The sequence below is a fragment of the Lucilia cuprina genome, chromosome 4 (genome assembly GCF_022045245.1).
Source record: "Lucilia cuprina isolate Lc7/37 chromosome 4, ASM2204524v1, whole genome shotgun sequence".
Lineage (NCBI taxonomy): Eukaryota > Metazoa > Arthropoda > Insecta > Diptera > Calliphoridae > Lucilia > Lucilia cuprina.
In genome coordinates this window covers 36,468,446-36,480,362 of record NC_060952.1, presented here as the reverse complement: position 1 = coordinate 36,480,362, position 11,917 = coordinate 36,468,446, and the positions used below count along the sequence as shown (strand labels likewise).

Here is an 11,917-nt window from a genome sequence, read left to right as displayed (position 1 = left end):
TTTTCATAAACTACCGTTTAAGCCAAATGTCGATAACTATATAACTATATTGGTATAAATCCTTCAACACTTAAGGTCCTTTAGATGCTATTAATTGAACCAACTCAGTATATATACTGCGAAATAGCTGCATCTCTAAACTTTTTTACATTTTCCTTAGTTTATGTTGCTTGATCGTTACTCAAAGCAACTATGCACCTGGAACTATACTAAGAATTGAAAGTACATTCGATATCAATATTTATATCTCTTTGTAGTTTGATTTAGAGCAGTTTCAGTGGAACCTACTCACTGTTATTTCCCTTTTATGCATGTTATCGACTACGCATCATTTTAAGAAGAAAGGACGTTGGGCTTGAGAGTCTGTACAACTTTGCAGGTTGTGAAGGTTGTGGAATAAATACTAACCTTTTTAATTCTTCTACATAATTTATTAATAACATTAACTACTGCTTAAATAGATTTTCTAACATCACATAATCAATTAAATTAATATTTAATACATTTCTTATACATCAATATCGGTAAATTTAAATTTCAACGGTATATTGGGCACATTCATCAGCACACTTTTAAATGCATTATCCGTGGGATGATTAAATTCTATTTGAAAGTTGCGCACAATACGAGCAATACCCAACTCTAGTTCCATCTCGACAATACGACGACCAATACAAGTGCGTGGACCAAAACCGAAAGGCAAATAAACAAATGGACAGCTGGGTCGTAGTGGATGCGCAGATGTTGTCATTTGATTTGTATTAGTCTCCTTTTGCATTCTCAACCAACGTTCTGGTAGATATTCATTAGCTCGAGGAAAATGATTTTCATCACGTAATAAAGCTATTGAGACCATAGAAACTCGAGTATTTTTTGGAATTCTATAGCCACTTAAGACCACATCATTGGCAGGTGAACGGGCATTGCCCACGGTTAAGGGATAAACACGTAGAGATTCCTTAATGCAGGCTCTTAAATAGGGCATATTCTTACAGGCTTCTTCCGTAAATTCGGAGTCTTTGTGGGGTAAAATTTGCCTAACTTCTTCGCGTAATTTGGCTTGTTTTTCAGGATTTTTGGCCAAGCATAATAAAAGGCCAGCGAATGTGGAAGAACTCTGGAATATTACAATTGTTTTTATATAGGTATGACAATAGGAAACAAGTTAGTTTAGCTTACCGTATCTACGCCCGCCATTAACATATCCATGGCCATAACTGTTGCGATTTTCTTATCAATTTTAAGAAGTTTTTCCAACACACTCTTCTCATGTTCAGCTTTTTCTTTTGCACCACTTAAACGTTCCCGTTCCAAACGTTCAATGGCCTCATTTATATAGGTAGTGGTTATATCCAATAGCGTGTCCAAAGAATTCATAAGTTTTTTAAAGGTTTTCGTTTTGTAATATCTCCATATTGAAGGTTTCAATTCTACATCCAATGAAAGTGCTATGAATTCATTAAGAGTGGCAAACATTTTCGTAGCCATTGGATTGTTGCGATTTTTGGTAATCAAACCCAATTGTTTGTCTAGAGCGACTACCGAAACAGATTCGGTAGTCGCTCTAGCGGGCATTTCTAGAGTATTAGGATCACGTATTTGACGAATTCTAAAAGGACATTAAAAAGATGTTGGATAAAAAATAAATATTTATAAAGTGGAAGTTTTTCTTAAAATAAAAGTGAAGGTGTAAGTCGGTAAAAATTAAATCGTTTTATTTCTTGGGTCGCTTTGAAACGACGTAATCTTGTGACGGCTCAGTTTATCAATAACCCGAATTTCCAATATTCTACAAAATTATCAAAATTTCAGAAGTCGAATCATAAAAATTAAACTATTTTATACTTTACTTACCTTTCTACAAACTCCTTATTAACTTGCGACATTTCACTTAAATATAACTTTATAGTTTTGGGTTGCATTAATACCGGATTTATAACAGATCTTAAAGTGCACAAATCTATAAAACTTTCTCGCAATGCAAAATTTTATCTTACGTTGCCAAAAGTCCTAAAACTCCTTGAAAAAAATCTGCCTTATGAACACGACGATGATAGTTTAAAGTTATTAATGCCGGTCTTTTGGGCCAAGTACCTTCATTGCGAAAGACACTCTCAAAGTCTTGAACATTGTGTGTAAATATTACATCCGGTTGACCAAACAGGCCGGGTAATTTATAAATATTACTACCCAAATCCTGTTTAAGACTCAAAATAAATTGATAAGAATCTAGTTTAGAGTATTTGCCTCCTGGTAGGAAATTTTTAATTAATGTAAATTTATTAATTGTGGGTATATCTTTGTAAGATTTTGCTTCTTGCCATTCCTGGTTAAAAGTTGGTTTTATATCTTGTTGATCGAGTTTAAAGGGCGTTGGCGTTGAATAGAATCGGTTTAACTGTATATATGTAAATTATTTACATTATTATTTTTTTGTAGTTTAAGCTTCATAAAGAACCTTATACACAGTCATTTATAAAAGGTTTATTAAATAAATTGTTATAAATAATTGTTTTTATAAACCTTTGATAAATATGCATGTGTTTATTAATATGTATGTTTATACTCACAATTCGAGGTTTAGTACGTGCATTAATACGTTTTTCTAATATTAAATTTTTAAATTTATAACAATAACTTGTGCTTTTTAACATTTTACTTAAATTATTTTATTTAAATTATCTGCTTGTTTAGGGAAATAAATTTTTTGCTAAAATATTCTTTTGTAAAGTAATATGAAGATTATCACACCAATATTCACATGAATGTCAAAGTTGTACTTGCAATATTTGAAGATTCTAGCCCTAATAGTTTGTCAGATAAACAAATTTTACGCAATTAATTCGAAGGAGGCGCCACGCCCTCCATTTTAAATCCACATATATATCAATGTCATAGTTTTCCATACAAAATTGTAGGGCCTTAAAGAGAGAGTACTTAGGCGTAAATAGAGATTTAAGTGTTACTAGAACTACGATTACCGCTACTTAACGGAAACATACCCTGATTTGAACGGACTGATAAGACTGAACAACTGGGAGTGGGATAATGTATCAGAATACGTTTACGGTATGCAAAGATCAAAAGACCTTTACAATAGACGTACAAGGTCTGATCTCTGAACCACTGAATTTTTGGAATCATTGGATGTCTATGGCAAACAAATTAACAATTTAAGTGTATAGAGAGAGTACTTAGGTGGAGACTAGAGATTTGAGTGTTACTAGACCTACGGTTACTGCTACTCAATGGAAAAATACTCTGATTTTAAAATTGGAAGTGGCTCATAAGACATGACAACTTGGAGTTGGATAATGAATCAGAATACGTTTATGGTAGACGTGCAAGGAGTTGCTCTTGATATCTTAACCACTGAGTGTTTAAAACCCTAATCGATCTTCGGATATCTATGACCCAGCCAATGGCAACCATATTAACAATTACCAGGATAATGAGGGAGTACTTAGGCGGGAACTAGAGATTTGAGTGTTACTAGACCATGGACCATGTTACTAGTCAATGGAAAAATACTCTGATTTGAAAATCGTAAGTGACTGATAAGACAGGACAACTTGGTGTTAGATAATGACTCCGAATACGTTTACGGTATGTAAAGATCAAACCTTTACGAAAGACGTGCAAGGAGTTGCTCTTGATATCTAAACCACTGAATGTTAAAAACCCTAATCGATCTTTGGATGTCGATGTTGAACAAGAAGTTGCTCTTGATCTCTAAACCACTGAATGTTGATCGATATTCGGTTATCTATAATCCAGCCAATGGTAAACAAATTAACAATTTAAGGATATAGAGATTTAGTACTTAGGCGAAGACTAGAGATTTGAGTGTTACTAGTACTGCGCGAACCTTGTCCTACCGGAAGAGTACTCTGGAATTTAAAGTTGGCACTTATTGATAAGACAAGTTAATTTGGAGTTAAACATTGTATCAGAATACGTCTACGGTATGCAAAGTTCAAATCTTTATGGCAGACCTGAAAAATCTAATTGATCTTAGGACGTCTATGGCCCAGCCTATGGCAAACAATGCGAAAATGGCGTTTTTGACTGCAGATATTTTAAGAAATCTTAACTGATTTCTGGAAGTCTTTGACCCAGTCAATGGCAATCAATGCGGAAATGTTTAAGACACATTTTCTTCGATAAATCAATACTGTATTGCTGTAAGGATTTTAAGAAGTCGTCAAACTATTTACCAAGGCAAATGTATAGAAATCATCCCAGTCGCAATCATTAAATCACTTTGAAAATGTAGGTCTCACTTAAAATTATTGAGGATAAAGAAACATAACTTATTGAACATATAAAATAACAGTTTTGCGGAGCCGATTAAAAGTTGACTTGCAAGGGACTGGGAAAAAGAGATCTCTGAATTATATTTCTCCAATTTTCATAAGCATTTCCCTTTTTACGATCATTTCACACAAAAATATAATTTTTGTAGTTTTATAAACCTGGGAAATAACGGGTACAAATAGTTAGGAATAAAATATTATTTTCTTCCAACATTTTAATTGAGAATTACAAATGGAGTACACAACGACGTTGAGTATTCGAAATTTACAGTGGAAAAACTTTTCTAAAGTTTGGATAAGAAATATCGACGGTTCTTGTTTTTAATTTGATTATGCAGTTAAACGTTTTTTAATTATCGGCTTTATAAGACATGTATTGACTTTTATCACTTTTAAAATTGACACTAAATCTAATTCAAAATTACTTTTAGATCAATAAAAACTATGATCAGATTATTTTTTTAAAATCTCTTATAAATTATATTAATATTTTGAACTAAAAATATATCATTACGTTTCTGATCTTAGTTATTAAAAAATAAATTATGAATCAAAGTTGGATTTTAATTATCTAAAACAATTGTACGGTTATAGGAAGATCTTTTTCTTAATCGGCTATTATATTTTTTGTAATTTCCAAATGTTATTTTTATAGTATCACTATATAGTTCACTGTACACACTAATACTTATAATAATTAATAAGTTTCGATCGTTTAACGCGCCAAAAATTAAACAGATGTTTCTTATTTGAAATCAATAACAATAATGTTTACTTTTTCATAAATGATCATCATAAACCTAACTATTTGTGGCCCTGTTGTTGTTATTTTATTTTCTCTCTTTTACACTCTATTATAATATCACAGTGAGACCTCGATAAATAAAATATCAATTCGCCAATAAAAATTTCACATAAAATATGTTCCGTTTTCTCATATTTCTTTCCCGAACTTGACGTGAAAAAATGTCTTTTGTTTTTGATGGAATAAAAAAAGTGGAATAATTTCAAGGGAACAATAGTTTCAGGATTCTGTTGTCCAGTAGGGGAGGTGATTGTGTTCGATCGTTCAAAAACAACCGAAAATATGCCGTATAATAAAGGTTTTACAAATAATTTTTGTTTTTCTTCTGGTGTAATTAATATTGCCTGTTAATCAACAAATACCCCTAAACGAGGCTTCACTGTACCAATTCAACTAGTTATTAATATGCAAAAACAAAATACATTACGTTTGCGAAAATAAATGTAAGGTCTTGAAACCAACAACAAACTCAATAGTAAGTACCCTGCAGTTTAGGATTCGTCAATAAATCCCTTGTGATGTCAAACTAATTTAGATCATTTCACTTTAATACCCTTCACCTTTGTTAGTAGGGTTTGTCATTCCGTTTATGATTTTTTTTATTATAATTATATGATCCTATAAAGTGTTTATATTCTTTATCCTTATAGATAACGGTTTGGATAATGTCATGTCTGTTTTGTTTGTTTGTCTATGTGTCTATTAAACTGATTTTTTTAAAAACTTCAGATATCTTCGAGATCGAAATTTTTAATAATTCTGCATGATATGTTTTCAAGAAGTTTCCTATTTAATATCAGTAAAATCCTTTCATATGTAACGGAGATATGAATAACACAACCTCTAAAAATTTATTTAAAAGTGTGAAAATATTTCTCAATTTTGATTTTAAACATTAACTTTAAATTTTGGGACAAACACCCGGAATTATTGGGTAGTTATAAGAACTGATTATTCGAAACTAACTGTTAATAGCCAAATAAAGTACAGTGGTTTATGTGTCTACAATTAATAATAAATAACTGTGGTAACGATGAGACCAAATATTTAATAAAATTTAAGAAAAAATAGTTAAATTAAAAAAAAATAGTTATTAAAGAATAGAATTTAACATCAAACTAAATTTGGACTAAAATGTATAAAAAGATAGCTAATGCAAAACATAGAATTTTCTAAAAATTCAGATCAGTCCTATCCATTCGACATAAAGTATAAAAAGTATGTATATTGACGTTATTTGATGGAGAAACACAACAAAAATAACACGAAGTACTTTCAAAAAATGAAATTTTCACCATTTTAAAAGTAGCACCTAAGTGAATTTTTTATCTTTCGTGGAAGTGATGTTTACTTTTTTTAATTAAGCCTATTTGGAGTTAATTGATAAATGCGTGTAATTTATTTATTTATGTTAATGTTGTTAGAGTAAAATTTATTGTATATTATAATAACCCAATTTCACTTTCTAAGAATAACTTCAGATGTAGTGAATTTTAGTGAATCAATTAAAAAGGACATCCCTCCTATGACAAGCCTGTGTTTAAATCATCGCTTCATCAAAACTTTTCCAGTAATTTCTATGTAGTAAATTTTACTTCTTTATCGCTTCTTTGGAAGTTCTTTTTTTGCTATTCATTAATAGAATGGTTTATTTTATAGGTTCTTTTTCCTTCAAATTTATCCGAAATGTAAGTTAAAAAGTACCAAATTAATCTGCCGAATTTTATATAAAATAGGGCTTGGAATTCAAAAAAACACATCATTTAGTGCTAATAAATCTGCCAATTTGTTAAAAATTGGCCACATGAGTTGAAATTTTTAGCCGTTTCTTTTTCTTTCAAATTTTATTTTTTTTCTATGTCAAAAGTACCCAACAGTTTATGAAAAGTACTATTCATTTGTACAAAATCTAATTTAAAAAAGTACCAAATTAATCTCCCGAATTTTATACAAAATAGGGCTTAGAATCAAAGTTCCAAAAAACACATCATTTAGTGCTAATAAATCTGCCAATTTGTTAAAAATTGGCCCCATGAGTTGAAATTTTTAGACGTTTTAAAACAGTTTAACCTCGGGTGTAAATCGAACCCACTTCCGGTCTACCATACTAAAACACTAATCATTCATCTACCGGACTCCTTTTTAATAGACTCATTAATATCAGATTAATTTTTAAAAGATTTTGTCAAGGGCCTCCGGTAGGTTAGTGGTCAGTGTTCTAGTCTGGTAGACCGGAGGTGATGGGTTCGTTTCCCACCTGAGACTCTTGTTAAGGAGCGCTCAACAGGCCCGATAGAGGTCTCCTTTCAAACTAACTAACTAACTAACTTATGTCACGATATCTGGAAAATCTGATGTTAAAGATAAATTAAGATTCGGATTCTTACAGATTCATCATTTAAAAAAGTATATTTTGGTTTCTGAGTTTTGACTTTTTTTTAAATTTTATTGGCATGTGTAATTTAAAGTCTTCTTATATCAGAATGTGTAATGACCTACACATTAGGGTTATAAACAAAATTAGTTCCTATCATTACGTTGTAGCCTGTAGTGTTCTAATTCCAAAACCTCCCTTCACAAATATGTTTGGGTACTAATTTTGAAAGAGGGCTTAGCTAAAGTCCCTAATCTAGTTTTTTTTTTTAATAATTACACTTCTTGTTTGCCGAGAAAACGTTTTAGGCGCTCTAGCAGAAGTTATGTTTTTAATATACTTTTTCATACTCTAGGTGGAACGTAGATAGGCCCGATTAATAAAATTTTTATCTATTTTTGATTATTGATAAACTTATGTTTGTATCTATTAAAAATTGATAACAAGTCCAAAAAAATAAATAAAGCAATTTTTGGTGCAAAAACTTTTCAATATATATATATCACCTACCTCTCTAAAAACTCCTTATTGACCTGTGACATTTTTCTCAAATACAATCTTACATTTTTGGGTTGCATTAGTATCGGATTAACCGCCGATCTAAATGAGCCCCACTTTTCACCATGTCTGAAATTAAAATCATATAAATACTATACATTTCGAAAGCATTATTCTAACTTACGTTGCCAATAGTCCCTCAGTACCCTGAAAATAATCTGCTCTATAAACACTACGATGATAGTTCAAAGCCTCCAATCCAACTCTTTTCGGCCAAATACCCTCGTTACGTAGTAGTGTTTCGAAATCTTGAACATTATGCGTAAAAACAATGTCCGTCTGACCAAAAGAACCGGGTATTTTACAAAAACTACCCAAATCCTCTCTTAGGGCCATTAAGAATTGTGTTGTATCTAAATTATGATATTTTCCACCTGGTAGAAATTTTCTTATCAATTGAAAACTACTCATAGTGGGAATCTCTTCGAATGGTTTGGCCGTTTGCCATTCAGAGCTAAAAGTTGTTTTGATGTCATTGTCTTGCTCAGTTATAGTAGTAGAAATTGAAGATCTAAATCGTAATAACTATATAGATAATATGTAATAAGTATTTGTGATTTAATCAAACTTAAATCAAATTTAAAAAAAAATATATCATAATAATTTTACTTACATTTATTGTTGGTTTTATATTGAAATTTTTATTAAGAAATAAATTTGTTTGTTTTGTTAAATCAAAATAGTTAAATTTATAACAATAATTTTTATATTTAAACATTTTCGTTTTAAATATTTTATATTTAAATAAGCTAACTTCTGAGCAAATAAACAACTTGTTTATAAAAACAGATTCGTACTAAAGTTGTATATATTTTTAATGAGTATTAAAAAGTGTATCGCTGCTAACGATAAAAAGCTTTTTTCTTTGTTGTCTATTTTTTTTTTATTGTTTAGATCACTTTTCTCTCTGAGAATTTTTATGAGGCTTAAGAGAATTAATTATAAACTTGTGCAAAATTTACAAATTTATTTGTGTTAGTACTAAGCTTTAGTGAGAGCATGTAGCATATTTTTTTATATTACTTTTGTAAAATAAACAAATAGTCAAAAAGTATAATTTTCAATAAGAATTTTGATCAGAAGTTTAACATAATTATTATAACTCAAAATTTTAATTGCTGATACTGAAACAACTTTTAAGGAACATTTTTTCTATAAATATGAATTAAAGATTTCGTCAATGCTGCGATCACAATTGCTTAGATATGCCAAAAGTGATCAAAGAGATAGGCTGATGTATATATATGGCTCCTGATGCCATGGACTTTAGAATTAGGAAAATATTTATAATTTTCAGGGCTTTTTAGGGCACAAAAAGTCGGGTTATAGTAGATCGATTATTCTAGATACTAAGTGAACAAAGAAACCTATATGATAAATACTTCTTTTCGATCGTCAAATGAACATATAGAGCAAAATTTAATTTGTGCTCTATAAATTTTTAAATTTATAGCCCCACGGGGGTTTCGACATTACTTAACCGACCTTTCCATTGTGTTCTTGCAATACCGTGGAATAGAGATGCGATACCGTGGAATAGAGTCTGCCGGGAGTAGACTATAGCCTACTCTATAGAGTAGACTATAGACTAGACTATAGACCAGACAATAGTCTAGTCTATAGACTAGACTGTAGACTATAGACTAGACTGTAGACTAGACTATAGACTAAATTATAGACTAGACTATAAAATAGACTATAGACTAGATTATAAGATAGACTAAAGAGTAAACTGTAGAAGAGACTAGACTAGACAATAGACTAGACTACATATTAGATTATAGAATAGATTATAGACTAGACTATAGACTGGACTATAGATTAGACCGTAGACTGGACTATAGACTAGACAATAGACTAGACTATAGACTAGATATAGAACATACTACAGACTAGACTAGAAACTTGACTGTAGAAAGGACTAGACTATACTAGACAATAAACTGGACTATCGACTAGACTATATACTAAACTATAGACTATACCATAGACTAGACTATAGACTAGACTATTAATTAGACTATAGACTAGACTATAACTTGACTACAGACTAGACTATAGACTATACGATAGACTATACTATAGACTAGACTATGACTAGACAATAGACTAGACTATAGGCAAGACTATAGACTAATCTATAGACCGGACTATAGACTACACTATAGAATACACTATAGACTAGACTATAAACTAGACCATAGACTAGATAATAGACTAGACTTGGACTATACTATATACTGTAGACTAGACTAGACAATAGACTAGACAATAGACAAGACAATAGACAAGACAATAGACAAGACAATAGACTAGACAATAGACTAGGCTATAGACTGCACTGTCCACTAGATTATAGAATAGACTGCAGACTAGAATGTAGACTAAACTATAGACCAACGACTAGACTATAGAGTGGAATATAGACTAGACTTGAGACTTAACTGTAAAACGGACTATAGACTATACTAGACAATAGACTGGACTATCGGCTAGACTATAGAATAGACTACACTATAGACTACGATATAGACTAGTTTATAGACTAGACTATATGCTATACTATATAAAAATTAGAATATATACTGCACTATAGATTGATCTATAGACTGTACTATAGACTATACTATAGCGTAGACTATAGACTACAAACTAGACCATTGACTATACTACAAACTAAATAATAGACTATACTTTGGACCAGAATACAGACTGTAGACTAAACTGTACTGTAGACTACACTATAGACTAGACTATACTATAGATTAGACTATCGACTAGACTAGTATATAGCACAGACTATAGACTAGGCTACATGCTAGACTATAGACTAGATAATAGACTAGGCTATGGACCAGAATATAGACTAGACTAGACTATAGAAGAGACTTCAGGCTACACTTCAGTACAGACTATACTATATACTAGAATATTGGCTAGTCTATAGACTAGACTATAGACTAAGCTATAGACTAGACTATAAACCAAATTATAGACTGGCGTAGTCTCTGTATACAGAAGGGATGAGGGTCGTACTTGGGTACCAAATTCGTCTGTAGGTGCTCAATTAACAGATCCTAGCACTGTGGTTGAGTATGATAACGGCTTCAGGTATGATCACAAAGTTTCCAAACATTCCGTAACTGAAATAATATAAGTAGCTTAAACAAAGTACTTGTACAGGGTCAAGCGTAAACGACTAACTAAAATTGCCCACGTGTGCTTTAAAAGACATAAAGGAGCAGGGATGAGTCGTCTCTAGATCAGTCTATGTTTGAAAAATACCACTTTGAGATAGGCTGTTTAGTTTTGCTTAACTTATTGATGGAGAGCCGTAATTTGGCTTACCAAATACATCTCTAGGTTTCCAAACTAAAGATACCATCCCAACGAGTATGAGAATGGATTTAGAAGATTTCTGAACATTTCGTAACGAAACTGCAATTGTCAGAGGTAAGATAAATATATTGTATAAAGTTCTTGAACGGGGTCAGGCGTTCCCTACCTATCGCAGCCCAAAAGGTCAGTAATGGGTCGTCTCTTCATATCATGTGTTGGACAAAGACTAACATGAGATAAGGACGTCGATAACAATGATTAAGTTGTAAAACCTGATTTTATATGGAAACCCCTTACTAACTTTAATAAGGCCTTTAAACAATAAAGAAATATTTTAAATATTCTGAAATAAAAATCGAATGTGATTTTTAATATTTCATGATGATATTTAATGAAATTCATTCTTAAATTGAGTTTTCTTTGATAACCTATCCCTTTCATTTTATAAATAAAAAACATTTAAATTTAGATAATAATAAAGATATAAATATTTGTTTTTATTACACAATAATTTTTATATAAAAC

General features: G+C 31.0%; 1 protein-coding gene across 2 annotated transcripts; it reads right to left on the bottom strand.

The window, feature by feature from the left end:
• Window positions 1-409: 409 nt before the first annotated feature.
• LOC111677549 (cytochrome P450 CYP12A2-like) lies at window positions 410-8,835 on the bottom strand. Of its 2 annotated transcripts, none has more exons than XM_023438689.2 (5): window positions 8,667-8,835; window positions 8,178-8,578; window positions 8,006-8,122; window positions 1,180-1,609; window positions 410-1,117 (listed from the first exon to the last, which is right to left on the bottom strand). In XM_023438689.2, exons 1-5 carry the CDS (start codon window positions 8,769-8,771, stop codon window positions 509-511), a joined length of 1,662 nt encoding a protein of 553 aa, XP_023294457.2. In that variant the 5' UTR covers window positions 8,772-8,835; the 3' UTR covers window positions 410-508. The 2 variants fall into 2 exon arrangements, with proteins under 2 accessions (XP_023294457.2, XP_046805796.1); XM_046949840.1 differs by lacking the exons at window positions 8,006-8,122; window positions 8,178-8,578; window positions 8,667-8,835 and adding exons at window positions 1,855-1,944; window positions 1,998-2,398; window positions 2,571-3,493.
• Window positions 8,836-11,917: the final 3,082 nt, after the last annotated feature.

Excerpts from the sequence above, each read along its gene's own strand:
- LOC111677549 (XM_023438689.2), bottom strand. The coding sequence starts at position 8,771 with ATGTTTAAATATAAAAATTATTGTTATAAATTTAACTATTTTGATTTA. Across the intron at positions 8,123-8,177 it reads ACTGAGGGACTATTGGCAAC|ACATGGTGAAAAGTGGGGCT; the intron begins GTAAGTTAGAAT and ends TTTTAATTTCAG. Across the intron at positions 1,118-1,179 it reads TAATGGCGGGCGTAGATACG|AGTTCTTCCACATTCGCTGG; the intron begins GTAAGCTAAACT and ends GTAATATTCCAG.